Source organism: Dreissena polymorpha, chromosome 4 (assembly GCF_020536995.1).
Source record: "Dreissena polymorpha isolate Duluth1 chromosome 4, UMN_Dpol_1.0, whole genome shotgun sequence".
NCBI classification, from domain to species: domain Eukaryota; kingdom Metazoa; phylum Mollusca; class Bivalvia; order Myida; family Dreissenidae; genus Dreissena; species Dreissena polymorpha.
Genome location: NC_068358.1, coordinates 86,424,569 through 86,452,047, shown reverse-complemented (window position 1 = coordinate 86,452,047; position 27,479 = coordinate 86,424,569). Strand labels below are relative to the sequence as shown.

Sequence of the window (27,479 nt, the reverse complement as noted above, 5' to 3'; positions counted from 1 at the left end):
TGAAAACACATTAAGAATCTATTATTGAAATACCATAATTAAATTGCTGAATATCTTCATTCAACATATTTCTGGTCTAAAGATAATTCCAGGTCACCTAGTTCACGGATAGCGTCTTTATTATATAACGATTATTTTACTGGCCGCGAACTCCGGTGATGAACTGTATATAAACTCTGACATTCACACACTGGCCGCGAATTGACCCGACACCTGGCAGCTTAAAATGCAATGTATGAAAGTGAGGCCTCACTTCCACTGCTCTTTATACTTTTACATGTTAACATGTTGACAGGAATATGGAAGTAAGTACTAAATATGAGAACATAGCCTTTAAGTATAAACGCTTTTGCGCTGGTAATTCTCTGAAAATAAAAGGTGCACGCACAAACTGTATTTATGTGGAGAATTGAGTGTAAAACTGTTCTATCTATTGAGCCTTTTCATTAGAGATAAAATTGTTTCATGCAGTAAAACAGTGTTACAAAGACGCGGATATGTTTCCAATGTTCTGGTGGTATACTCAAATCAGCCAATCGAATAAATGAAGTGTATTCATTCGTACCTAGCCGCGGGAAATTTTATTTGAATTTTATTGGACACTTACAAAGGTCAGGTCAGGTGAAAAGCTGGCTTAATACAGCTACGTCGAAAAAATATTTGCTTACACATACACCCCCCACCTCCTCCTTCCAGGTGCACACTGGGCCTCCATGAACCTTGGCCTGGTTCTGTGCATGCACTGCGCGGGTATACACAGAGGCTTTGACTACCGACTGTCCAAGGTGCGATCCCTCCGCATGGACACAAAAGTCTGGAACTCCAGTCTGATTGAGGTAGGGTTCAGCCCATGGTGTACCATTCTGCAATATTCTCAATATTTTATGTCCATTCTATACATATTTTCAAATAAAATTATCTTTCTGTAAAAGGACTTGTTCGCAGTTTAGCAAAATGACAACTATAAAAATAAGAAATATTGTCATAAAGAATGATTGCTATATATTCAAACATGAAAAATAACATCATTGACTGAGAAATATGTTTGTAACGCTTTTTATAAATAATTTGGAAAAACTCGTATTGTTGACAATGTTTGTAATGCTTTCAATTAATAATTTGGAAAAACTCGTATTACTGACAATTTTTGTAACACTTTTCATTAATAATTTGGAAAAACTCGTTTTGCTGACAATGTTTGTAATGCTTTCAATTAATTATTTGGAAAAACTCGTATTACTGACAATTTTTGTAACGCTTTTCGTTAATAATTTGGAATAACTCGTATTGCTGACAATGTTTGTAATGCTTTCAATTGATAATTTGGAAAAACTCATATTGCTGACATTGTTTGTAACCCTTTTCATTAATAATTTGGCAAAAACTCGTATTACTGACAATGTTTGTAACGCTATGCATTAATAATTTGGAAAAACTCGTATTGTTGACAATAATGTTTGTAATGCTTTCAATTAATAATTTGGAAAAACTTTTATTACTGACAATTTTTGTAACACTTTTCATTAATAATTTGGAAAAACTCGTTTTGCTAACAATGTTTGTAATGCTTTCAATTAATTATTTGGAAAAACTCGTATTACTGACAATTTTTGTAACGCTTTTCGTTAATAATTTGGAATAACTCGTATTGCTGACAATGTTTGTAATGCTTTCAATTGATAATTTGGAAAAACTCATATTGCTGACATTGTTTGTAACCCTTTTCATTAATAATTTGGCAAAAACTCGTATTACTGACAATGTTTGTAACGCTATGCATTAATAATTTGGAAAAACTCGTATTGTTGACAATAATGTTTGTAATGCTTTCAATTAATAATTTGGAAAAACTTTTATTACTGACAATTTTTGTAACACTTTTCATTAATAATTTGGAAAAACTCGTTTTGCTAACAATGTTTGTAATGCTTTCAATTAATTATTTGGAAAAACTCGTATTACTGACAATTTTTGTAACGCTTTTCGTTAATAATTTGGAAAAACTCGTATTGCTGACAATGTTTGTAATGCTTTCAATTGATAATTTGGAAAAACTCATATTACTTACAATGTTTGTAACGCTTTTCATTAATAATTTGGCAAAAACTCGTATTACTGACAATGTTTGTAACGCTTTTCATTAAAAATTTGGCAAAAACTTGTATTACTGACATAATCTACCACCTGAATTCAAAAGCCTAGTTTGTGTAGTGATAGCGTGTTAGCTTTTGTTTCTGAATGTACGGGATTTTAATCCCAGGTCGGGAACATTCTTTTGTCCCTTAGAGCCATGAGTATTGGGTATTGCATTGCTTCACTGGTCCCTACGTAGGTATGTCTTGAAGTAAGTGTTTTTAACTCAATTGTCAATGGACAATATCTTCGTAGCAATGATTTTGGCCTTACTTGCGTAATATAGTTATATCGACCGAATTTATAACATACCTGTTGTTCGCGGTCGAGTCCAACTGTCTGTCTTCGACGGCACCCTCTGTCATTGATGTGACGCGTAATACGGTGTGTTAATGACAGGTAGGATTGCGCTCTAAATTTTCACATTATAATGACCTGTGTTTGTTGATGATTGTTAAGAAACGGATTTTGGCTGCGATATTATTTGGCATTCATATAAACCTTTGTGTATTACTCTACTGTATAATATATAGTCGCCTGAAGCTTCTGTTTCCAACTAATCTTTAACTGTTGGTGAAAACTCCTAATGTACAGATGATCATAAAGAAAGGCATCTTGACTGCAAGGACTTGTGACAGAAATAATGTCTGTTTTTCCACTATCAAATATAATTTATAGTCCCAAAATTATGTGTTGTTAACTCCTTTTCTAACTTTTTGGTGAATCTTGCTGAAATTTTTATGTTTGAATGACCTTAATGTGTACATGATTGTAAAGAATAGAACAGTGACTACAACCAGTTTGGGCTGAATTATGAAATAAGTCTCTTTGTCCACTTTGTCCTCTTTGTCCACTGTAGAATATACATTTGGTTCGGCTGTGTAGTAATGTGTTATCGGGGCATCAATATTACTTTCACATTACTAGTTTATTGTATCTTTTTCCATGTAAGTATAATTTATTTAATAGTATTTCACATATTACAGTTTATTAGTATATTTATGTAATGACTTTATCAAAAATGTCCGTGAACAAGTCCATGTCATATTTTTACTTTGTATAGGCTGTTCTGTTCATATTTTCAATTAATTTTGACCATTCTTGTTATATTTTCAATTGATAATTTTTTTTTTTAAGTCACATATATACTCAAAATCATAGTTACAAATTAGTGTTTTTATGCTCCCCCAAAATTTATTTTGGGGGGGAGCATATAGTTGCCGCTTCGTCTGTCCGTCCGTGTGTCCGTCCATGCACAATTTTTGTCCGGGCTATTTCTCAGCAACTAATTACTAAATTCAATGAAACTTTATGGGAAGCTTCACTACCAAGAGGAGATGTGCATTTTATCAGCGGGATCTGGTCGGATGATTTTTCACAGAGTTATGGCCCTTTGAAATTTTCCATTAACTGTACATATAGTGCAATTCTTGTCCGGGCTATTTCTCAGCAACTAATGACCGGAATTCAATGAAACTTAATGGGAAGCTTCACTACCAAGAGGAGATGTGCATATTATCAGCGGGTTCTGGTCGGATGATTTTTCACAGAGTTATGACCCTTTGAAATGTTCTATAAAAAATATCTTGTCCCCCCAACTACTGTGCCCTCAAGACGTTTCCTTGTATCTGAATATATAGTGCAATATTGTGACAAAAAAAAACCTTTGGAGAACATCACCAGTCTCCGACTGTTTCTTGTTTATTTTTTGTGTGACAATATATTCCATGTGTATATACCACGACAATATCCAAACATTAACGAGCAAACACAAGATTGGCTTCGGCAGCTCATGAGAATATCCTGCTTCTGACACTTCCTGAAGCCAATCTTGCTTTTGCTTAATTTTGAGTATTTTGCTTTAACATTTTCATCTTTGTCCATTCTGATCTGTTCATATTTGTACTTAATATTTTGAATTGACATTCTTTGTTTATTTCACATATTAAAGACAGACAGACAGACAGACAGTTTATTTCAATCCAATAAGGCATTTAAGCCCACAAGGACATATATACAATACAAGTGTTGACGAACAGTGTAGACTAGAATACAAAATTTTAACAAAAGTTGTAGTTGTATGTTTCCAACATTTGGAGAAGATCGCTTTGAAAACAATATTTCAAAAAGCATACATGCAAGATAATTCTGGAACGTTTTCTAAGCATTTAACCAATCTATTTCAAGATATAATACAATATGTTTTTTTCTTAGAGGTTTCTTCAATCCGATTACTGGATGATATTCTAATAACAATGTAGAAACATAGAAATTGGCTTTTAAAATGTAGCATACATTTATCCTAATTTGTTTCGTACTATCAAATATCATCATATAAGCATGGTAGTATGTTGTTTAAAGGAAGCATTTTCGGGCTGTATTCTAAACATATGCATCGATTTAACAAACAACGACATAACATACACATTTACATAAGTATGCCATATTACACCACTTTATCCTGCATTAAATGGTTTCTCTACATCGGCCTCTTCGGATATGTTTATAAATTTAGTTCAATTTTACTATTACGAAAAACAAGTAAAATAACCAATCGCAAAGAAACCTTTGAATACAAAAAATTATAATATAGTTTAATTATTAAACATGTATGAGTTATATATCTATCACAGATGGTATTTTAACATCTATGGAATTAACATGAAGAGTGCCATAGATATATATGTCTTACCGAAACGAAAATGTAAGACTGATATCATATGCAACTGCTATCACTAACATCTGTACTTAACAATTTATATCCACTTTTCATATATTTGTCTTACCGAAAGAAACATGTAAGACAAATATTGTGGAAACTAGACTTAAAATGACACATTATAATACATTAATTGTACGATCGTGAACTACTAATAATACAAAGGGTATTAAGGCAACATGTCTTATCTATTAATCGTAATAGAAAAATGCATGTACATGTTATAATGTAATCGTATTTCACTACAATACATTACAGTTCTAAATAGCACGCTATCATAGTCTGGTATACTTAACAATTAAAACAATTAAAACGGCATAAAGGCCTCATATCATATTTATTATCCGTATGACAAAATGTATGTAACAGTAACCAACAATCATGTAAACATAGTTTGCGTATGGTTTCTGTAATATACCAAGGAACATACATAGTACATCAGACATATTAATAGTTTCAGCAGAAAAACATTGAAAACACGAAATATATACAATTCAAGTACAAACAAACACATAGAAAGCATGTATTTTCAGTATCACACGAAACACATTTTGCAACAATTTTACCATGTCAATTTCTATACATTACCTCATTTCTAATAATAAATGCTTTATGAATATAGGTTCCTAAGTTTCTAAGTATATTCTCATTTTCTGACTTTATAAGATCTACAAATTTAGCCATGCTAGGTCTAAACCAATATTTTCTGCCAATATATTTTTTCCTTATGTCAGTATACATTACACATTCCATAACAAAATGATATTCATCCTCAATTGTATTGCACCTTGCACATTTTCTATCACTTATTGAGGTACTCAAAGGTCTGGTCCATCGACCAGCCTCAATATGCAATCTATGCGATGAGACTCGAAAACGAGAAAACGATTGACAAAACTTGCTTATATTTAAACATTCGAGATATGGTTGAAATCTAAAAGATGAAATTGTGTTGTAGAATAAAGCTCTACTAGACTGAGTTAATCTGGCGTACCAGTTCTGTATAAATTGGTCATTTAATCTCTGCTTAACAATATATAGAAACGTGTCATTATTACCTACACCTTGAAAAGTCCAGGCATCAACAAAACCAAGCGAACATAATAAGTTCTTCAATAAGGAGCACCAATTTGTTTTATTGGGATACAATTCTAAATCATTCTTTAATAAATTATACACAAGAAGAATATACTTATTTTCTTTCGTTTGAAGAATTCGTAACCAATATTTAATAGCCTTATACATATGTATAGTTTTAAAAGATACTCTGCCTAATTCTCCATATATAAAATCGTTCTGAGTAGTTTTCTTCACACCAAGCAGTTTTTTGCAAAATCTCATATGTACTGTCTCAATTGATAAGTCATTCGCAAAACAACATATTTCACAACAATAATTCAAAATTGGCGATACAAGCTTATCGAAAAGTTCCAACTTGTGTTTTGGCGGTATATAAGTAAATTTATACAAGTATTTATTCATAGTAAAAATGGCTTTTTGTGCCTGTCCGGCCAAAGTACTTTGTGCGGTACTAAGCGAACCCCCTGTAGTAAAAACCACACCTAAATAACAGAATTTGTTAACTATTTCAATTGGTTCGCCATTATAATAAAAAGCAATGTCATTTGGGATAGAACCGCCTTTTTTAAATATCATAACTTTTGTTTTAGCAACATTTACCTTCAGTTTCCATGTTAAACAATAATCATATAATATATCAATACTACGCTGTAATGATTCAGCCGAATTTGCAAAAATGACAATGTCGTCGGCATACAGTAACATAAATATCTTAAACATATTAACATCTATACTATCTGCATTGTTATGAATAAACATGTCTTCTAAATCATTGATAAACATCGAAAATAAAAAGGGAGATAAGCACTCCCCCTGACGTACCCCAAGAGTACATGTGTATTCATCACTTAACTTATTGCAATACTTAACTCTAGACTTAACAGAATCGTATATTGATTTAACAATGTTGAGTATATGACCTCTAAGTCCCAGCTGTATCAGCTTAAACCAAAGATTTTCACGAACCACATAGTCAAACGCTTTAGTATAATCAACACATAATGTATAGAGTTGTTTCCCTTGATTCAGAACATGTGTTATTAAACCGTTAAGCACAAATATATTATCTACCGTACTCATATTTGCCCTAAATCCTGATTGGGCTTCTATATACACGTTATACTTTTCGGCCCATGATTTCAATCTATTATCTATAATCCTAGTAAACAGCTTACCTAAACTACTCAATAAAGTTATACCCCGATAATTATCCACATTATTTATACTGCCTTTTTTATGCAGTGGAATCACAAAGCCTTCCGACCATCGCTTGGGGAAATATGCGTTTTCAAAAATCTTATTAAACAATGTATAAAACACGTTCATCAATGCATTTTTACCGACAGTAAACATTTCGTTTATTAAACAATTAGGACCACCTGACCTGTTGGTTTTCAACTGGTTAATGGCTGCTGTTATTTCCGTAATAGTTATACATGTGTTTAATTCACTGAACATAATTTTAAATTCATCATTTTCGTACCTATCAATAAAATACATAATATCCTCATCAGGTGTAAAAAACCTATCTTCTGGATTATTAACAGCTTTAAAATAATTTTCAAACATTGACATTGATATATTTGACTTTTTGATACCAGCCGATTCCTTTAACATATTCCAATATAAACGAGCATTTTTGTGCCTGTTACTAAACAGTTTGTTTGTTTTTTCTTTATCATAATTGTATCTACATTTTCTTATTGTTAACTTATAATCCGACCTAGATTTCACCATATTCACTCTTGTGTTTTCATTTTGACTAATTCTATACTGATTAAGACATCTTAAGAAAATATTCCTTTTCTCAAAACACTCCTCGTTAAACCATGGCTGTGAACTTTCCGAGTTAACAACATAATTACTATTTTCTGTACATATATTTTTAACAAAAGGTGAGGCAACATTGTCTAAAATAGTTTCGAAATTATTTATACACACATCTATATCATCACATGTCATGCTAGCCCTTATATTATTCGTCAAAACATCTAAGCTTTCTAAACATTCTTCACTTTCTAAATTTTCAATATAAGTATTTTTCAAGTCGGGCTTCCATACATATTTATAGTTTACACTTTCAAAATCTTTTGTATCACACCTATCACTTGTATTTTTACTGATAATTGAGTCTAATGTATATGTAACGCTCATTAAACAGTGGTCTGAGACAATATTTGGAACATCGATATCAAATATGGAAATATTCTTGAACATAGCATATTTGCATAACAAATAGTCCACCACGCTACATCCCCTATTGCTTACAAATGTATGTTTCCCTATCGTATTATCATTGCCTTTTCTACCATTTACAATTCTATAGCCCGTTTGCTTACAAAAATCTAACATAAGTCTTCCATTATTGTTGACAGACGTTTTATCTAATGAAAACCTACGTAATTCAATATCCGACTGGTACCCCTCAGGCAGTAAATCAATATTGAAATTGTTCACAATATCATTTTCTACATAATCAGGCAAAGTTGAAGTGCGTGAGTTAAAGTCTCCAAAAATTGCATAATAATTTTCATTTTCTGACAAACTTTCTACATATATAACGGAATCAATTAACCTATCAAAAACATTAGTCTCATCCATAGATTGGCGGCTACTATCATCTGGAACCACATAACATAAACCTATAAAAAAGTCTCTCTCTGTACCTAACTTTTTGGCAGATAATTTAACCCAAATAATGTCATCTTTTGATGTAAAAACTAAACTATCATCTGACACTAGATTATTTCTTATATAAACAATAATACCGCCTGAATTTCGTTTTGCTGTGCTTTTAATATCTTCTCTATTTAAAACGTAATGTTCGAAACCATCTACATGTAAATTTGAAAAAGCATCTGTCCATGTTTCTGTAAATAAAATACAATCATTGTTATCGAATAATTTCTTTACAAAATCCGATTTCAGTTTGTCAGTCCTTTTACTACATAGTCCGTTAATGTTCATATAAGCGCATCGAACTTTGATCTTCTCCTCTCCGTCCTACTTCTTGACCTCCGGCTCACTCTGTTGTCCATCGTTCGTCTCGTTTCTATTTTTAGAAACTGGGAAATTCCCATTTTTGACAGCTGTCAAATTTCTACTATATGGACTAGCGGAGTAGGTCCGCCGAGATGTACGGTTTCTTGTACGGGATACATGCGAGCCACTACCTGTCACCACCTTAGCATATGTCTGATCATTTAAAGGCGCATTGTTTTCAGAAATATTACACTGATTTTGCTCACTAACGACCGGCGAATGGGTGTTAATGCTACCGGACGCAGGGGTAGTATTGGGTAATAATAGTGCACATGTATCTTTTAACAGGGAAGGCATCGCTCCAAAATAACTCCCGTGTAAATATTCGGAGTTCACAACTTTGTCTGTCTGGTCCGCTCTATTTAATGACCCATCGCTCACTTGGACACTCTGCAAATTTAACAATTGCGCAAAACCCGTGTTTTCTACATTTGACACAACTGATAATCCTGGACTGTAATTAGTGCTGGCTAACGGAGAGTCCATATCGTGGATATATGTGTTATTTGGCTGAAATCCAGATTTACTGTTATAGTTATTTGGTCCGACATTATCAGTGAGCGGAATTTGTTGTCTGGTCATGAGCGGGGCGTATCCAGGTGGGAAACCAGGAGGGGGGTTTATAGTCGAGGTGTTCATTTCAGCGCGCTGTTCTGGTACGACATTCGTAAATACCTGTTGTTGAGCATGCGTTTGTTGCACTTGTTCATTTTGATTAATCACATTTATATGTGTCATTCTGTCGTAACCGACGTAAAAGTTCCAATTGGGGAATTCGTCCTGAATAAGCCGGCCATCTGCTATCAATTTGGCAGGGAAGACAATAGTTACTTTTGACCTTGGATATTCGGCACGGTGTTTTTTTAACAATGGCCAGAGTCGAGATCTTGCACTTTGAATTTCTTTTGGGTAGTCATAGTCAACTGAATAACCCGGATGGTCTTTCAACCGACTTACTTTGCTCATCACATAGCTGATATCTCCATAGTCTCTAAAATTTACGATTATCGGCCTCTTGTTGAAATTTTTACCTTGGACTCGCTTTCCCAGTCTGTGTGCACGTGCCATGTACACGTCTCTCGAATTTACGTCCAATTTTGATTCTAGAAAGTCAGCAATTACCGCGTAACAATCTTCCTCCCGTGTTTCCGTAATTCCTCTGAATATAAGGTTGTTTCGTCTTGAACGAGCCTCCAGGTCTATCGACTTATACGCCACTGCTCTCAAGAGCTCTGTTTGTGAATTTGTCACATTGATTATATGTCCAATTTTCTGATCAACCTGTGTTAGCGATTTTTGAAACTCTTCAAGATTTTTGCTACAATTTAATTGCTCTTTTCTTATGTACCTAAGCTCATCAAACATGTGCAATAGTTTATTATCAGGTGTACTATCAATAAAATCTTGCCTGCTTAGGTAAGCCATTTTTATAAATCCGTATGTCACGTGTACTCCCGCTCGATGAAAAATTTGAAATTCACAATGGATAGTTTATATTAGTCCATATTTCACATGAAATCACATGCAATCACTTAAAATTCCATAAAACGATACCTTTAATTCACTCAACGTCTAATATACTGTCAAAAATATATAGTTTCAGTGTACTATATGTTCAATATCCACGTTTAAAATTCTAAAATGTTCTCCGGCTATATTTTTACATCCACACTGTCCGCCATTTTAAATCTTTAAAGCTTAAAATATGTTTCCATTTCATAATTATTAATGACATTTAAGGAACTCTCTTTTTTAATAATCATGCATGAATTTTAGATGTTTAAAGTGATCGGCAATGAGAACGGGAACCAGTTTTGGTTACACAACCTGCCGCCAGGCGCCGGTATAACCTCCGTGAGTACCATCGACCAGCGCAAACAGTTCATACATGAGAAGTATAAGGACAAAAAATACTGCAACCTGCATCATCTAGCTGGGGATAAACAAAAACTCAATGAGGTAAATACTGAAGAAGGACTTGTCGTATTGACTCTTTCTGGGAAAACTGGACACAATGCATGTGCGTTAACTGTCTTCCCAGATAAGGCTGTGCAGTCTGCTAATCAGGGACGACACTCTCCTCTCTAACTCTTTCAGTGCTGAAACTGAATTTTAAAGGCCTTTGCAAACAGTTTGGATCCAGATGAGGATCTGGATTCAAGCGGCTTTCTATTCTGATAGTATTCTTTGAATTTTTTTTTTAAAGAAAATGCTAATTTTAGAAATTCAGTAGACGACATTTTAGCTTACAACAAATTTCCCAGCATGCAATTTTTTTGGTTAAAGCAGGTCTCTCCTTCTAAAAAAAATCCAGTGTAGGCGGAAAGTGTTGTCCCGGATAAGCCTTTGCAATATGCACAGGGTAATCTTGGACGACACTGTTTGCTTTAATGGATTTGTTGATAGGAAGTCTCTTATTAAGTTGTCACATATAAGCCTGTGGGGGCTAAACAGGCTAATCTAGGACAATAGTTTAGAATAATGCAGGAAGCCCAGTTTTCCCAGACCAAGTCTCCTGTGACTGGCATATACTGGAAGATCAGCCCATGTTAAGGCAGAACCATGAACAATTTTCTACAATCTTGATTTACTTATTTGTTATATTCCGGTCTATTGGTCAAAGTTCAAACAGGTCAAAAGATTGTTTTTAATCACACAAAATAATTTATGAATTTCTTCCATCATAGAAATTTGCAAACTTTCAACCTAAGCTCTTTGAAGTAAGGTAAGTGACTATGAAGGTAAACAAATTGATTATTGGGTAAAAAATCATGGTTCATCCTTTTATGGATTAAAAAAATAATAACGTTGAATTCTTCAGACCCTTTGATCCTTGGTTCTTGAAACTGATTAGGTTTTTGATGGTGTATGTCTGATAGTGGATTTGCAATGACACTTTAAACCTCCTGCCCAGATGTTTATAAATGAGCCACGTTCTGAGAAAACTGGGCTTAATGCATGTGCGTAAAGTGTCGTCCCAGATTAGACTGTGCAGTCGGCACAGGCAAATCAAGGACGGCACTTTCCGCTTTAATGGAATTTTTAGTTTCAAGGAAGTCCCTCCTTACCCAAAATCAAGTTTAGACGGAAAGTGTTGTCCCTGATTAGCTGTGCGGACTGCACAGGCTAATCTGGGACGACACTTTGCGCACATGCATTAAGCCCAGTTTTCTCAGAACAAGGCTAAAATGTTTTTTAGCATTCATGCTAAATGACAAACATCACCATGTGCTTGCTTTAAAATCATAAACATATCTTATGTGCCCTTTTGTGTAAATTTGTTAAGCTACTAAATATGTAAGATACACAGGCATTAATTGGATAAAGTTACAGAAGTCAATTAAATCTGTCTGATATTTGTAGAGGCTTATATAGACAATGTTCTATTGCATGATTGCAGGAACTGTTAGCCACCTCTATAACGGATGATATTCTGTTAACGTACCAGGTGCTACTGTCCGGAGCAGAGGTAAGTACTACAGAACATTTCAATGGGGATCATGAAGTCTCATAAGTGTGTATATCTGTGTGAGCTGCGGTCTGGGGAAAACTGGGCTTAAAATGCATGTTGGTAAAGTGTTGTTCCAGCTTAGCCTGTGTAGGCTGCATAGGAAAAGCAAGATGACTTTTTTTGTTTTTTATGGAATTATTTTTAAAGTAAGTCTTTTCTTATATAAAGTCTGGATAGAAAGTTTCCTACCATATTAGCCTTTGTGGACTGCACAGGCTAAGTAAAGTGTCGCCCCAGATTAGCCTATAACGTCACAGGCTAATGAGGGACAACACTCTCGGCAACACAGGCAAATGAGGGACAACACTTTCGGCAACACAGGCAAATGAGGGACAACACTTTCGGCAACACAGGCAAATGAGGGACAACACTTTCGGTTTTTATGATATTAATGTTTCAAGAAAGTCTCTTCTTAGCAAAAATCGAGTTTTTGAAAAAAGTGTCATTCCTGATAAGACTGTGCGGACTGCATTAGCTAATCTGGGACGTCACTTTACGTACATGAATTAAACCCCCTTTTCACAGAGCACAGCTCATATATATATATTTATGAGAAACGCCCACAAAATCATAAAAACTGCCCTAAGTACATACTGCAGTGCATTAAAATCTATATTATTTACAGGAGTTTTATAGAACATGCAGCATAAATACTACTAACAAAATTAAGTAAACATGGTTCATTCGATATCAGCATCAGTCATCATTTGAGAATGCCATTACACGAGTTTAAATTTCACAAACATAATGACGTAAGTTTGTATATGGAAATATAAATGTATGGTTAAAGTTCCCATGATTGAGTATTTCTGTATTGATTTATTTCAGGTGCTTTATAGCAGTCCAGACCAGCCAAATTACACTGGTAAATATATAACACAAGTTCATAGGATACTTTATGTTTTTGCACGTAAACAATTCAGTTTTATCTTTCTGACCAAAGTAGTTATCTATAATCTCAAAATGTTTTTAACATCCTTGTCTTTTTGTGATGAAAAAAAAAATTCAATCTACTAAAGACCACATATGCAACAGCATTGTATGATGAAAGTCATATCACCCTGTAACTTCCTAATGAGCACAAGGTATAAGATCTGTTTGGAATGGAAATAATAAGTAAGAATTAATTCCCTAGAAATATTTATGGATCTGTTGGATAATGTATGAGGGTTGGGAAGTGTTTGAGGTATGTCATTACATAAAACAAATATGAAAGAAATGATGTGGACACAATTTACAGTTTTCATTCCATTATAATGAATAGCAACTGTCTAAAAATAATTTTGGCATGATGAGCAGATACAATGTCTTGGTAAAGATTAAATAGCCTCTGCACCTGTTTATTTTGTATGCGACACCAAATGAAAGAACAACAAAATCATTGGTAAAAAGATAACCATTAAATTTTGTATGTGCCTGTGAAATTAACAGTTTCCAGTTTTTTTGTCAATCTCCTGTGGGGTTGACAGAATGCCTATACATGTCCAGCCTATGGAAATGTTTGACCTCATACATAACATGTTTTGTCAGTACCTTAAGAATTTAATACATAAGTTCACTCCTTTTAATTTATTTATCTGCGTAATCTATTAACAACAGATTTTTATGCCCCCGAAGGAGGGCATATAGTGATCGGACTGTCCGTCCGTCCATCTGTCCGTCTGTCCGTCTGTCCGTCACACTTTGTGTTAAGGTTTCAAAAAATGCTCATAACTTCTTTGTTGCTTCAGATAGCAACTTGATATTTGGCATGCATGTGTATCTCATTGAGCTGCACATTTTGCGTGGTAAAAGGTCAAGGTCATCCTTCAAGGTCAAGGGTTAAAAAAAACAAATCCAAGGGAAGTAATAAACTTTAAAGGGAGATAATTATCTGTACCTGCCAAATGATTTTTATGCCCCCCTTAGAAGAAGAGGGTATATATTGTTTTGCACATGTCGGTCAGTCCGTATATCCGTCTGTCCACCAGATGGTTTCCAGATGATAACTCAAGAATGCTTAGGTCTAGGATCATGAAACTTCATAGGTACATTGATCATGACTCGCAGATGACCCCTATTGATTTTGAGGTCACTAGGTCAAAGGTCAAGGTCATGGTGACCTGAAATAGTAAAATGGTTTCCGGATGATAACTCAAGAACGCTTATGTCTAGGATCATGAAACTTCATAGGTATGTTGATCATGACTCGCAGATGACCCCTATTGATTTTGAGGTCACTAGGTCAAAGGTCAAGGTCAAGGTGACCCGAAATAGTAAAATGGTTTCCGGATGATAACTCAAGAACGCTTATGCCTAGGATCATGAAACTTCATAGGTACATTGATCATGACTCACAGATGACCCCTATAGATTTTCAGGTCACTAGGTCAAAGGTCAAGGTCATGGTGACCCGAAAAAGTAAAATGGTTTCTGGATGATAACTCAAGAACGCTTATGCCTAGGATCATGAAACTTGATAGGTACATTGATCATGACTTGCAGATGACCCCTATTGATTTTCAGGTCACTAGGTCAAAGGTCAAGGTTACGGTGACTCAACTTAGATAAATGGTTTTCGGATGATAACTCAAGAACGCTTACGCCTAGGATCATGAAACTTCATAGGTACATTGATCATGACTTGCAGATTACCCCTATTGACTTTCAGGTCACTAGGTCAAAGGTCATGGTGACTTGACACAGTAAAATGGTTTCCGGATGATAACTCAAAAATGCTTACGCCTAGGATCATGAAACTTCATAGGTTCATTGATCATGACTCGCAGATGAACCCTATTGATTTACAGGTCACTAGGTCAAAGATCAAGGTCACAGTGCCAAAAAACATATTCACACAATGTCTTTCACTACAACTGACAGCCCATATGAGGGGCATGCATGTTTTACAAACAGCCCTTGTTTTTGTTTTTTAATAAATCAAAGCGGCGCAGTTTGGGGCATTGTGTTCTTGACAAACACATCTCTTGTTTTCTATCAAAGCAGGTGCATGGTTGTGTAATAATTTATTCCAACTCTCATGCTTGTGTAAAACACGTTTTAGAGGTTGAAACATTCACAAAAGCATTTCATGTTCTTCAGATAAGGGAAATGGTTGAATATTGGTGTATTGTTGCTTTAAGTAAATGAGGGAACAAACAACTAAAAAAAATGTCAAGGTCTGATAATTTCAAATTGCAGGTTTCGTGATGTTAGCTGTTCATCTTAGATTATGAAATGAAGCCTCTAAAACTTGAAATTACGAAGAAAGGTTTTTGGTTTAAAGGGATTTTCTTAGGGACAACAAACGTGTCAAAATGCGCATCTACACATTTAAGTGTTAACTGTTTCAGCGTATGATAGAGCCAAGGATGCCCACCAGAGGATTCAGATGGAGTTCCTGCTACAAAATGGAGGAGATAGTAGGTGGCTTTGATATATGGACATTACTTTTTACATCATGTAAATTTTGTGAACTGTAAGATGCCATTTTTATGTCCCCTTCCGAGCTCCATGTGCTAATGATTAGCTTTTAAGATCGCCTTTTCTTTGTTGTGCATTGTTTGTCATCAATATTTGACTTGTTTACACTTTAATCAATATTTGCCTTGTTAACACTCTAGAAGCAACCTTTATTGTATGATGTTCATGAAAATTTGTTAAAATATTTGTTTAGACTATATCTTGACATAGATGAAAACTCGATCACCTGAGGTAAAAAAACTAGGCTTATATATAAAATGAAAAAAAAAAACTAGTAAACATTCAAGAATTAACATTTATAGTCCAATTTGCATGAAATTTGGCCAGAACAATGTGTTAATGATGTCGCAGCGGAGTGAAAATATGGTTCAGTCCACAAGAGCGCTGGGCAGTGTGCCTTATATCGCTTTCGTGAAACCTTGTTAACTCTATAGAAGTAAAATGTGCCTAGAAATCAAATATTTATGTTTCATATAGTACTTTTATTATTCTGATTTGCAACTTCTCAGAAAAGTTTAGTTCCTTTCAGTCTCAGGTTAGAGCCTTAGAGCCCATTGCCATCTTGTGAAAATATGTTAGTGCTTTTAAAGCCGGTGTTCATTTAGAAATCAAATTTTTCAGGGACTCGGAACTTTGTTGCAGGCTCAAACGAAGAAGCGGTAAGTTACTGGTTTTCAAACCTCACTAGACAATTATAAAAATGCACTGACCTACCATGTCTTAGTGTTAATACATGTATGTGACTGAAATGTTAACATCAAGGGCAGAATTCCAGAATCATTATACCCCACAAACGAAGTTTAGGGGAGTATATAGGAGTGAACTTGTCTGTCGGTCGGTCGGTCTGTCGGTCTGTCTGTCGGTCCGCATTAAGTGTCCGCTCTCTAATTCAAGTAGTTTTCATCCGATCTTCACCAAACTTGGTCAGAAGTTGTATCTACATGATGTCTAGGCCAAGTTCGAACATGGGCCTTGCTGGGTCAAAAACTAGGTCACGGGGTCACTTAGTGCGTTTTAAACATTCAGCATGTTCTCCGCTCTCTAATTCAAGTAGTTTTCATCCGATCTTCACCAAACTTGGTCAGAAGTTGTATCTAGATGATCTTAAGGCCAGGTTCGAACATGGCCTTGCCGGGTCAAAAAAAAAGGTCACGGGGTCACTTAGTGCGTTTTTTAACATTCAGCATGGTGTCCGCTCTCTTATTCAAGTAGTTTTCATCCGATCTTAACCAAACTTGGTCAGAAATTTTATCTAGATGATCTGAAGGCCAAGTTTGAACATGGGCCATGCCAGATCAAAAACTAGGTCACAGGGTCACTTAGGGCGTTTTACACATTGAGCATGGTGTCCGCTCTCTATTTCAAGTAGTTTAAATCCGATCTTCACCACACTTGGTCAGAAGTTGTAACTAGATGATGTGTAGGTCAAGTTCGTACATGGGCCATGCTGGGTCAAAAACTAGGTCACAGGGTCACTTAGTGTGTTTGAAACCTCACCATGTTGTCCGCTCTCTAATTCAAGTAGTTTTTATCCAATCTTCACAAAAATTGGTCAGAAGTTGTATCTTAATAATGTCTAGGGCAAGTTTGAATATGGGTCATGCCAGGTCAAAAACAAGGTCACAGGGTCACTTAGTGCGTTTTAAACACCACAATGTTGTCCGCTCAGTAATTCAAGTAGTTTTCATCCAATCTTCACCAAACTTGGTCAGAAGTTGTATCTAGATGATGTCTAGGTCAAGTTTAAATATGGGTCATGCCGGGTCAAAAACTAGGTCACGGGGTATCTTAGTGCGTTTTAAACCTCACCATGTTGTCCGCTCTCTAATTCAAGTAGTTTTCATCCAATCCTCACCAAACTTGGTCACAAGTTTTATCTAAATGATCTCTATGGGCCATTCTGGGCCTAAAACTAGGTCAGGGGGTCACTTAGTGCGTTTTTTTAACATTCAGCATGGTGTCCGCTCGCAATTCAAGTAGTTTACATCCGATCTTCACCAAACTTGCTCAGAAGTTTTATGGAGATGTTCTTAAGGCCAAGTTAGAACATGGGCCTTTCTGGTTCAAAAACTAGGTCAAGGGGTCACTTAGTGCGTTTAAAAAATTGATCATGGTGTCCGCTGTTTTTTGTGCAGACAACATGCAAAATATTATGTGTCAATGCAGCATGTTGGGGTATTCGTCACGTCTGTGACAAAGCTCTAGTTTTTATTACAACCTTATTCATAACTTTAAATCACCATTGACATGTACCTATAAAGTTTTCATCATGGCATTGCAAGTTTTAATTAACTATAAGAAACTTTTTTTTGTGAATTTCACATACTTTTTGATAAATGGACTTTAGTATTATTTATATTAAAGCTTAATGAAAATAATCTGTTGATTTTAATATGTTTCTGGAATAAGCACCTTTTATAGATGTGATGTTTAAGTGAAGTGATTGTGTAAGGCACTAAACTGATATGCTTAAATAGAATACTATGTTATTGCTGAATTCTGTATATTTAGCAAGATTTAGAAATCGTGTATCTCAAGCCTCCGATAAAGCTGAGCAAACAAATGTATCTGTTTTTAACATTTATATAGTTTTCTATTCATCCCATAATTTTCTTAAAACCTTGAGCCTTATTGTGAAAGCCAACAAAAGAAAATAGTAGAATTTACCCGAAAAACACAATACACAGTGTTATTTAAAATTATGTTATGATGTGTTTCCTTTGAGGTATAGATGATGTTAATCACTTAGTACCGTGACTAAAACTCAATGTACCCACAGAAACATGAGTTGCATGCTTGTGTGTGGAATGTTGAATCAGTTTGTAGAACTAGATTGAATAATTTAGGGATAACCACATGTTTTTATGCCCCTGAAGGAGGGCATATAGTAATCGGCCTGTCCGTCCGTCTGTTCGTCTTTCGTCACACTTTGCGTTTGGGTTTTGAAAAATGCTCATAACTTCTATGTCCCTTGAGCTATAACCTTCATATTTGGTATTCATATGTATATGGACAAGGCCTTTCCATAGGCACACAAATTTTGACCCCTGTGACCTTGACCTTGAACTTAGAGTCCGCGTTTAGGTTTCAAAATCTGCATTTAGGTTTCGAAAAATGCTCATAACTTCTATGTCCCTTGAGATATAACCTTCATATTTGGCATGCATGTGTATATGGACAAGGCCTTTTCATACGCACATACATTTTTACCCCTGTGATCTTTACCTTGAACTTAGGGTCCGCGTTTAGGTTTCGAAATCTGCGTTTAGGTTTTGAAAAATGCTCATAACTTCTATGTCCCTTGAGATATAACCTTCATATTTGGTATGCATGTGTATGTGGACAAAGCCTTTCCATACGCACACACATTTTGACCCCTGTGACCTTGACCTTAAACTTAGGGTCGGCGTTTAGGTTTTGAAATCTGCGTTTAGGTTTGGAAAAAAACTCATAACTTCTAGCAAGCATTTATAGGGGGCATAAGTCATCCTATGGTGACAGCTCTTGTTTTAAATGGTGTGTGCTAACATGTATTGCAAAGAGAATTTTTATTCTTTAATATTATTTCTTTCAGTATCATAAGGTATACATATTATATTATTAGTAGATAAAAAACATAGGTAACTTGAACACTCTCTCAGGTGGTTAGTAGTTTCGTGTGTGTAACATTTTGTTGCTTTATTTTTACTCAATACATACAATATATTCAATGTCATTTAAATTATTGTTGGGGTATGCAATGTTTTTATTTGGAATGATGCATGAACAATTATAATGTCTTTAGAAAATGCAAATGTTTGAATCCTACTAGCATAAGTAACTTTGTGAATCCCACACTTATAAGTTTTTTTGTAAATCCCACTAATAAGTTATTTTAGAATCCCACTAGAATAACTAACTTTGTTAATACCACTAGCATGAGTTACTTTGTGAATCCCACTAGCATAAATAACTTTGTGAATCCCACTAGCAGTAGCAACGCTTTGAATACCACTAGCATATGTAACTGTGGGAATCCCACTAGCATACAATACCTTGTCAAAACCACTAGCATAAATTAAGTTGTTAATCCTAGCATAAGAAACGTTTTGAATACCACTATCATAAGATACGTTGTTAATCCTACTAGCATAAGATACGTTGTGAATACCACTAGCATAAGATACGTTGTGAATACCACTAGCATAAGTTACATTGTTAATCCCACTAGCATAAGATACATTGTTAGTCCCACTAGCATAAGATATGTTGTGAATACCACTAGCATAAGATATGTTGTGAATAACACTAGCATCAGTTACGTTGTTAACCCCACTAGCATTAGATCCGTTTTGAATACCACTAGCATCAGATACATTGTGAATACCACTATAATAGGATACGTTGTTTATCCCACTAGCATAAGATATGTTGTAAATACCACTTGCGTAAGAAAGGTTGTGAATACTACTAGCATAAGTAACGTTGTAAATCCCACTAGCATAAGATACGTTGTGAATACCACTAGCATAAGATACGTCGTTAACCCCACTAGCATAAGTTATGTGTTGATCCCACTAGCATAAGTTACTTTGTTAATCCCATTAGCATAAGATACTATGTCAATACCACTAGTATAAGTTATGTTGTTAATCCCACTAGCATAAGATACGTTGTGAATACCACTAGCATGATATACCTTGTGAATACCACTAGCATAAATAATGTTATTAATCCCATTAGAATAAGAGACGTTGTGAATACCACTAGCATGAGATAGGTGGTGAATACCACAAGCATAAGTTACGTTGTTAATCCCACTAGCTTAAGATACGTTGTTAATCCCACTGGCATAAGATATGTTGTGAATACCACTAGCATAAGATACGTTGTGAATACCACTAGCACAAGTTACGTTGTTAATCCCACTAGCATCAGATACGTAGTGAATAGCACTAGCATAAGATACGTTGTGAATACCACTATCATAAGTTACATTGTTAATCCCATGAGCATAAGATACGTTGTTAATCCCACTAGCATAAGATATTTTGTGAATACCACTAGCATAAGATACATTGTGAATACCACTAGCATAAGTTACATTGTTAATCCCACTAGCATTAGATCCGGTGAAAATACCACTAGCATAAGATACGTTGTGAATACCACTATAATAAGATTAGTTGTTTATCCCACTAGCATAAGATATGTTGTGAATACTACTAGCATAAGAAAGGTTGTGAATACCACTAGCATAAGTTACGTTGTTAATCCCACTAGCATAAGATATGTTGTGAATACCACAATTTTAAGATACATTGTTAATCCCACTAGCATAAGTTATGTTGTTGATCCCACTAGCATTAGTTACGCTGTGAATACCACTAGCGTAAGATACTTTGTCAATACCACTAGTATTAGTTACGTTGTTAATCACACTAGCTTAAGATACATTGTGAATACCACTTGCATGAGTTACGTTGTTAATCCCACTAGCATAAGATACATTGTTAATACCTATTAGCATACGATGCGTTGTGAATACCACTAGCATAAGTTACATTATTAATCCCATTAGCATAAGATACGTTGTTAATCCCACTAGCATAAGATATGTTGTGAATACCACTAGCATAAGATAGGTTGTGAATACCACTAGCATAAGTTACTTTGTTAATCCCACTAGCATAAGATCTATTGTGAATACCACTAGCATAAGATACGTTGTGAATACCACTATAATAAGATATGTTGTTAATCCCACTAGCATAAGATACGTTGTGAATACCACTAGCATAAGAAAGGTTTTGAATACCACTAGCATAAATTATGTTGTAAATCCCACTAGCATAAGATATGTTGTGAATAGCATAAGATACATTGTTAATCCCACTAGCATAGGTTATGTTGTTGATCCCACTAGCATAAGTTATCTTGTTAATCCCACTAGCATAAGATACTTTGTCAATACCACTAGTATAAGTTATGTTGTTAATCCCACTAGCATAAGATGTGTTGTGAATGCCACTAGCATTTATTATGTTATTAATCCCATTAGCATAAGAGACATTATGAATACCACTAGCATAAGATAGGTTGTGAATACCACAAGCATAAGTTATGTTGTTAATCCCACTAGATTATGATACGTTGTGAACACCACTAGCATAAGATACGTTGTGAATACCACTAGCATAAGTAATGTTGTTAATCCCACTAGCATAAGATATGTTGTGAATACCACTAGCATAATATACGTTGTGAATACCACTAGCATAAGTTACGTTGTTAATCCCACTAGCATAAGATATGTTGTTAATCCCACTAGTATAAGATACGGTGTGAATTCCACTAGCATAAGGTATGTTGTGAATACAACTAGCATAAGTTACTCTGTGAATCCCACTAGCATAAGATTCGTTGTGAGTACCACTTGCATAAAAAACGTTGTTAATCCCACTAGCATAAGATACATTGTAAATATCACTAGCATAAGTTAGGTTGTTTATCCCACTAGCACAAGTTCTGTGGTTAATCCCACTAGCATAAAATATGTTGTGAATACCAATTTGCATAAGTTACTCTGTGAATCCCACTAGCATAAGTTACTGAGGGAATCTCACAAGCATAAGTTACTGTGTGAATCTCACTTGTAATGTTACTGTTTTAAACCCACTAGCATTGTCTACATGCATATGTTATTATGCCCCCAGATCGAATGATCGGGGTTATATTGTTTTTGGCCTGTCTATCTGTCTGTCATATAAATGTCCTAAAACTTTAACTTTGGTCATTACTTTTGCAATATTGAAGATAGCAACTTGATATTTGGCAAACAAGTATCTCATGGTGCTGCACATTTTGCGTAGTGAAAGATCAAGGTCATCCTTCAAGGTCAAAGGTCAAATATATGGCTTCAAAGCGGCGCAGTAGGGGGCATTGTGTTTCACAAACACAGCTCTTGTTTTTCAAACTAACCTTATGTTATAAAATGATATGAAAATTGTTGAATATTGTTAACCAGGTTTTTAACCAGGTTTTCCGAAGGAAAAAACTGGTTATTAGATTGGCGAATGCGGGCGGGCTGGCGGGCTGGCTGGCGGGCGGACGGAACAAGCTTGTCCGGGCCATAACTATGTCGTTCATTGTCAGATTTTAAAATCATTTGGCACATTTGTTCACCATCATTGGACGGTGTGTCGCGCGAAATAATTACGTCGATATCTCCAAGGTCAAGGTCACACTTTGAGTTCAAAGGTCAAAAATGGCCATAAATGAGCTTGTCCTGGCCATAACTATGTCATTCATTGTCAGATTTTAAAATCATTTGGCACATTTGTTCACCATCATGGGACGGTGTGTCGCACGAAAGAATCACGTCAATATCTCCAATGTCAAGGTCGCCACGACTAAAAATAGATTTTTCAAAAAAACATACTTACAAAGGGGGTTAATTTTGTTTGTTCATTTCAAAAGTTCAGTTTGAGTTTTCTCCCTTTATCAGATTTTTTTTTCACAATGAAAACCTGGTTTTGTGACAATTTTGTCCCTTGTTTTATTGTGTACCTGTAATTATTCAAACTAATTAACGTGGTGTGGTGAATGTCAGGCTTCTTAAAAGGAAATCCAAATATAATAGTGTGAAATGTTTTTCTGTCTTAAATGGCTGGAAAAGCTGATTACTTTTTATTTGTTATTCATTTTTAATGTCTTTAACGTATTGAGCAACATTCAGAAATTCTGTTTTATTTTCAAAGAGACACAAGACATTTCATTAACATTGTATGTTATTCCAAGTGTTGTTTTAATTTTTGTCACAAAATGTGATTTGTTTTTGTTGAAATGTAATAATTTGTTATACAACTTGTTTTCAATCAATATTTAACTTTAATCGTAAACGGGTAGACAAAAAATAAAATATAACAAGACTTTGGTGTTTCGGTGTGCTGTACCCACTCGTTGATGGTAGGGCATGGTATTCCACTCTCCCTGCAAGAACTTAGCAAACATCACACAATCAACTTGTGTGATACAACCCACCGAAAAGCCACATTTATATAATATTCACAATATATTTAATGGACCAAATTTTACATTTATGATTTGTTATCCGAAGAATGCAGCAATAAAGTCTGTCTTAATACAACTAAAGTAACAGACAAGAATCCAAATTGCATACATCTCATTAAATTTAAATCGATGCTCTTGTAATTGCTGTAGAAATATTTAAGTGGCTGCATTATGAAATGTATGGTGTTCAAGTTACCAATGTACACGAGTATATCAAAGCATGCATGGTGTAGATATAGTACAATTATAGTGCAATTATGCAGCTAGGTGAGGGAGTTTATTAAAATAGCAAAAGCCTGCTAACTATTTCATAAAACGTCTAAATCAGTAGATATGTACAGTTGTTCATCATCGATTTTTAACTTACAACTTGTAGGCAAAAAAGAGTTTTTGTATATAGTATTACCCCCAACCACAAAGCAGAATGCCTGTTTTTTGTCAGTTTCTTGTGACACATTTAATGGGCATGAAGGCCATGTGCAAACGGCATCAGTTAGTTATGGTGGCTCAAGATCAATGTTATACTGAAGAGTAAAAGATTTCAGCCTAAATGTTCTTTTCTGTTCCATAGCTTCTATACCCTTCCAAGTTTTTTTGCTAAAATATTTAGTGAATTTATACCATATGCAGAAAGAATGAGTCAGTCACACTAGTTAAAGGTCAAGGTCAAAAGTTTTAGCCTCTCGCACCAGTCTGGCTCATTGTCAATGTTACACTTAAAGTTCAAAACCTAGAGCCTCAAAGGCTGACTTATGGTCAAGGTTACAGTTGAAATTCAAAAGTTTGATGCTCCATTTTTGTGTCCGCTCCATACCTCCATACTGACGGAAGGGGATATTCATGAAACTTGGCTCTCTCATACGGTTAAACTTGAAAATTGTTTTAGTCATTGAATTGATTTGCAGAAGGCATTAGTCAATCACACTGGAACAAGGTCAAGGTCACCTTTGAAGTTAAATAGTTTAAGCCTTCAGTTGTTCATATCTGCATATCTCCTACATCCCTTTGAAGGGTACTGGCTTGAAGTCAATGTTAGCACTTCAAGGTCAATTAATTTTGGACCGGTGACGGAGCTGTCACCTGCACTGCCTTGTTTAGATTGAAATTACATGTGAGAAAAATGCACAATAATAATCAAGATTTTGTATGTAACAGTTACTGCTCTTTCACGAAACTTGTCTTAATGTATATCTGCTTTAAAAAAACAAAGCCAATTTTGTTAGTTTTGCATTGAATACCTGTATATTTGTTGCATCTTTAATTTCAGTGGATAATTTGTCTGTATGATGCAGGATTTTATAAAGTGATGGCCTATTTTGTTTTTGCAGCTTGTGGCTTGTTATTCATTTTGCTGTGATAAACATGACACTGGGCTTTTGTTATCCCTCGCCATAGGCGGAGGGATATTGTTTTGGGGTTGTCTGTCTTTCCGTTTTTCCGTCCGGAGCCATATCTTGAAAGTCCTTTGGCGGATTTCATTGAAACTTGGTATGAGTGTATATATGGATAAGAGGATGATTCACGCCAAATGGCATTATAAACCATCTGTTAATAACAGAGTTATGGCCCTGTGTATCTTGAAAAAATGCTATTTTGTGTGTCTGTAGCCAAATCTTGGAAGTGCTTTGGAGGATATCATTGAAACTTGGTATGAGTGTCCAGAAGCATATTGGCGGGGGATATCAATTCAACGAATTTGCTTGTTGAACTAATTATACCCCCACAAACGAAGTTTAGGGGGGTATATAGGAGTGAGCTTGTCTGTCGGTCTGTCTGTTGGTCCGTATTAAGTGTCCGCTCTCTAATTCAAGTTGTTTTCATCTGATCTTCACCAAACTTGGTCAGCTGTTGTTTCTAGATGATGTCTAGGTCAAGTTCGAATATGGGTGTTGCCGGGTCAAAAACTAGGTCACGGGGTCACTCAGTGCGTTTTAAACATTGAGCATGGTGTCCGCTCTCTAATTAAAGTAGTTTTCCTCCAAGCTTCACCTAACTTGGTCAGAGGTTGTATCTAGATGATGTCTAGGCCAAGTTCGAACATGGGTCATGGCAGGTCAAAAACTAGATCACGGGGTCACTTAGTGCGTTTTAAACATTGAGTATGGTGTCCGCTCTCTAATTAAAGTAGTTTTCATCCGAGCTTCACCAAACTTGGTCAGAAGTTGTATCTAGATGATGTCTAGGCCAAGTTCGAACATGGGTCATGGCAGGTAAAAAACTAGGTCACGGGGTCACTTAGTGCGTTTAAACATTGAGCATGGTGTCCGCTCTATAATTAGTTTTCATCCGAGCTTCACCAAACTTGGTCAGAAGTTGTATCTAGATGATGTCTAGACCAAGTTCGAACATGGGTCAGGGCAGGTCAAAAACTAGGTCACGGGGTCACTAAGTGCGTTTTAAACATTGAGCATGGTGTCCGCTCTATAATTAAAGTAGTTTTCATCCGAGCTTCACCAAACTTGGTCAGAAGTTGTATCTAGATGATGTCTAGGCCAAGTTCGAACATGGGTCATGGCAGGTCAAAAACTAGGTCACTGGGTGACTTAGTGCGTTTTAAACATTGAGCATGGTGTCTGCTCTCAAATTCAAGTAGTTTTTATCCGATCTTCACCAAACTTGGTCAGAAGTTGTATCTAGATGATGTCTAGATCAAGTTTGAATATGGGTTATGCCGGATCAAAAACTAGGTCATTGGGTCATTTAGTGCGTTTTAAACATTCAGCATGTTGTCTGCTCTCTAATTCAAGTAGTTTTCATCCAATATCTTTACCTATCTTGGTCATAAGTTTTATGATCTCTACGCCAAGTTTGAATATGGGCCATGCTGAGCCAAAAACTAGGTCACAGGGTCACTTAGTGCGTTATTTAACATTCAGCATGATGTCCGCTCTCTAATTCAAGTAGTTTTCATCCGATCTTCACCATACTTGGTCAGAAGTTGTTTCTAGATGTGTAGGTAAAATTTTAACATGGGCCATGCAGGGTCAAAAACTAGGTCATTAGGTCACTTAATGCGTTTTAAACATCGAGCATGTTGTCGGCTGTTTTTTGTGAAGACATCATGCAAAATATTCTGTGTCAATGCGACATGTTGGGGTATTCGTCACGTCTGTGACAAAGCTCTAGTTTTTTTATTTGGATCCCTTGCAGCAGCTGCTAGTTTATTATCCCCCGCCATAGGCGGAGGGATATTGTTTTGGCGTTGTCCGTCCTTCCGTCCGTCCGTCCGGCACTTTTGTGTCCGGACCCATTGGAAGTGCTTCGGCGGATTTCATTGAAACTTGGTATGAGTATATATATATTGATAAGAGGATGATGCACACTGTCTGTTAATAACGGAGTTATGGCCCTTTGTATCTTGAAAAAATGCTTTTTTGTGTGTCCGAAGCCATATCTTGGAAGTGCTTTGGCTGATTTCATTGAAACTTGGTATGAGTATATATATGGGTTAGAGGTTGATGCACGCCAAATGGCATTGTA

The 27,479-nt window shown here is 35.5% G+C and overlaps 1 protein-coding gene across 9 annotated transcripts in view; it reads left to right on the top strand.

Moving 5' to 3' along the window:
- LOC127879450 (arf-GAP with Rho-GAP domain, ANK repeat and PH domain-containing protein 1-like) overlaps positions 1-27,479 on the top strand; it is a 194,743-nt gene that overhangs the window by 92,708 nt on the left and 74,556 nt on the right. For all 9 annotated transcript variants that reach the window (XM_052426286.1, XM_052426284.1, XM_052426282.1 and 6 more), the window contains 6 exons: positions 697-836; positions 10,751-10,933; positions 12,375-12,443; positions 13,314-13,350; positions 15,818-15,886; positions 16,569-16,606. In XM_052426286.1, coding sequence (XP_052282246.1) covers positions 697-836; positions 10,751-10,933; positions 12,375-12,443; positions 13,314-13,350; positions 15,818-15,886; positions 16,569-16,606 — 536 coding nt within the window. The remainder of the gene's footprint in view (positions 1-696; positions 837-10,750; positions 10,934-12,374; positions 12,444-13,313; positions 13,351-15,817; positions 15,887-16,568; positions 16,607-27,479) is intronic.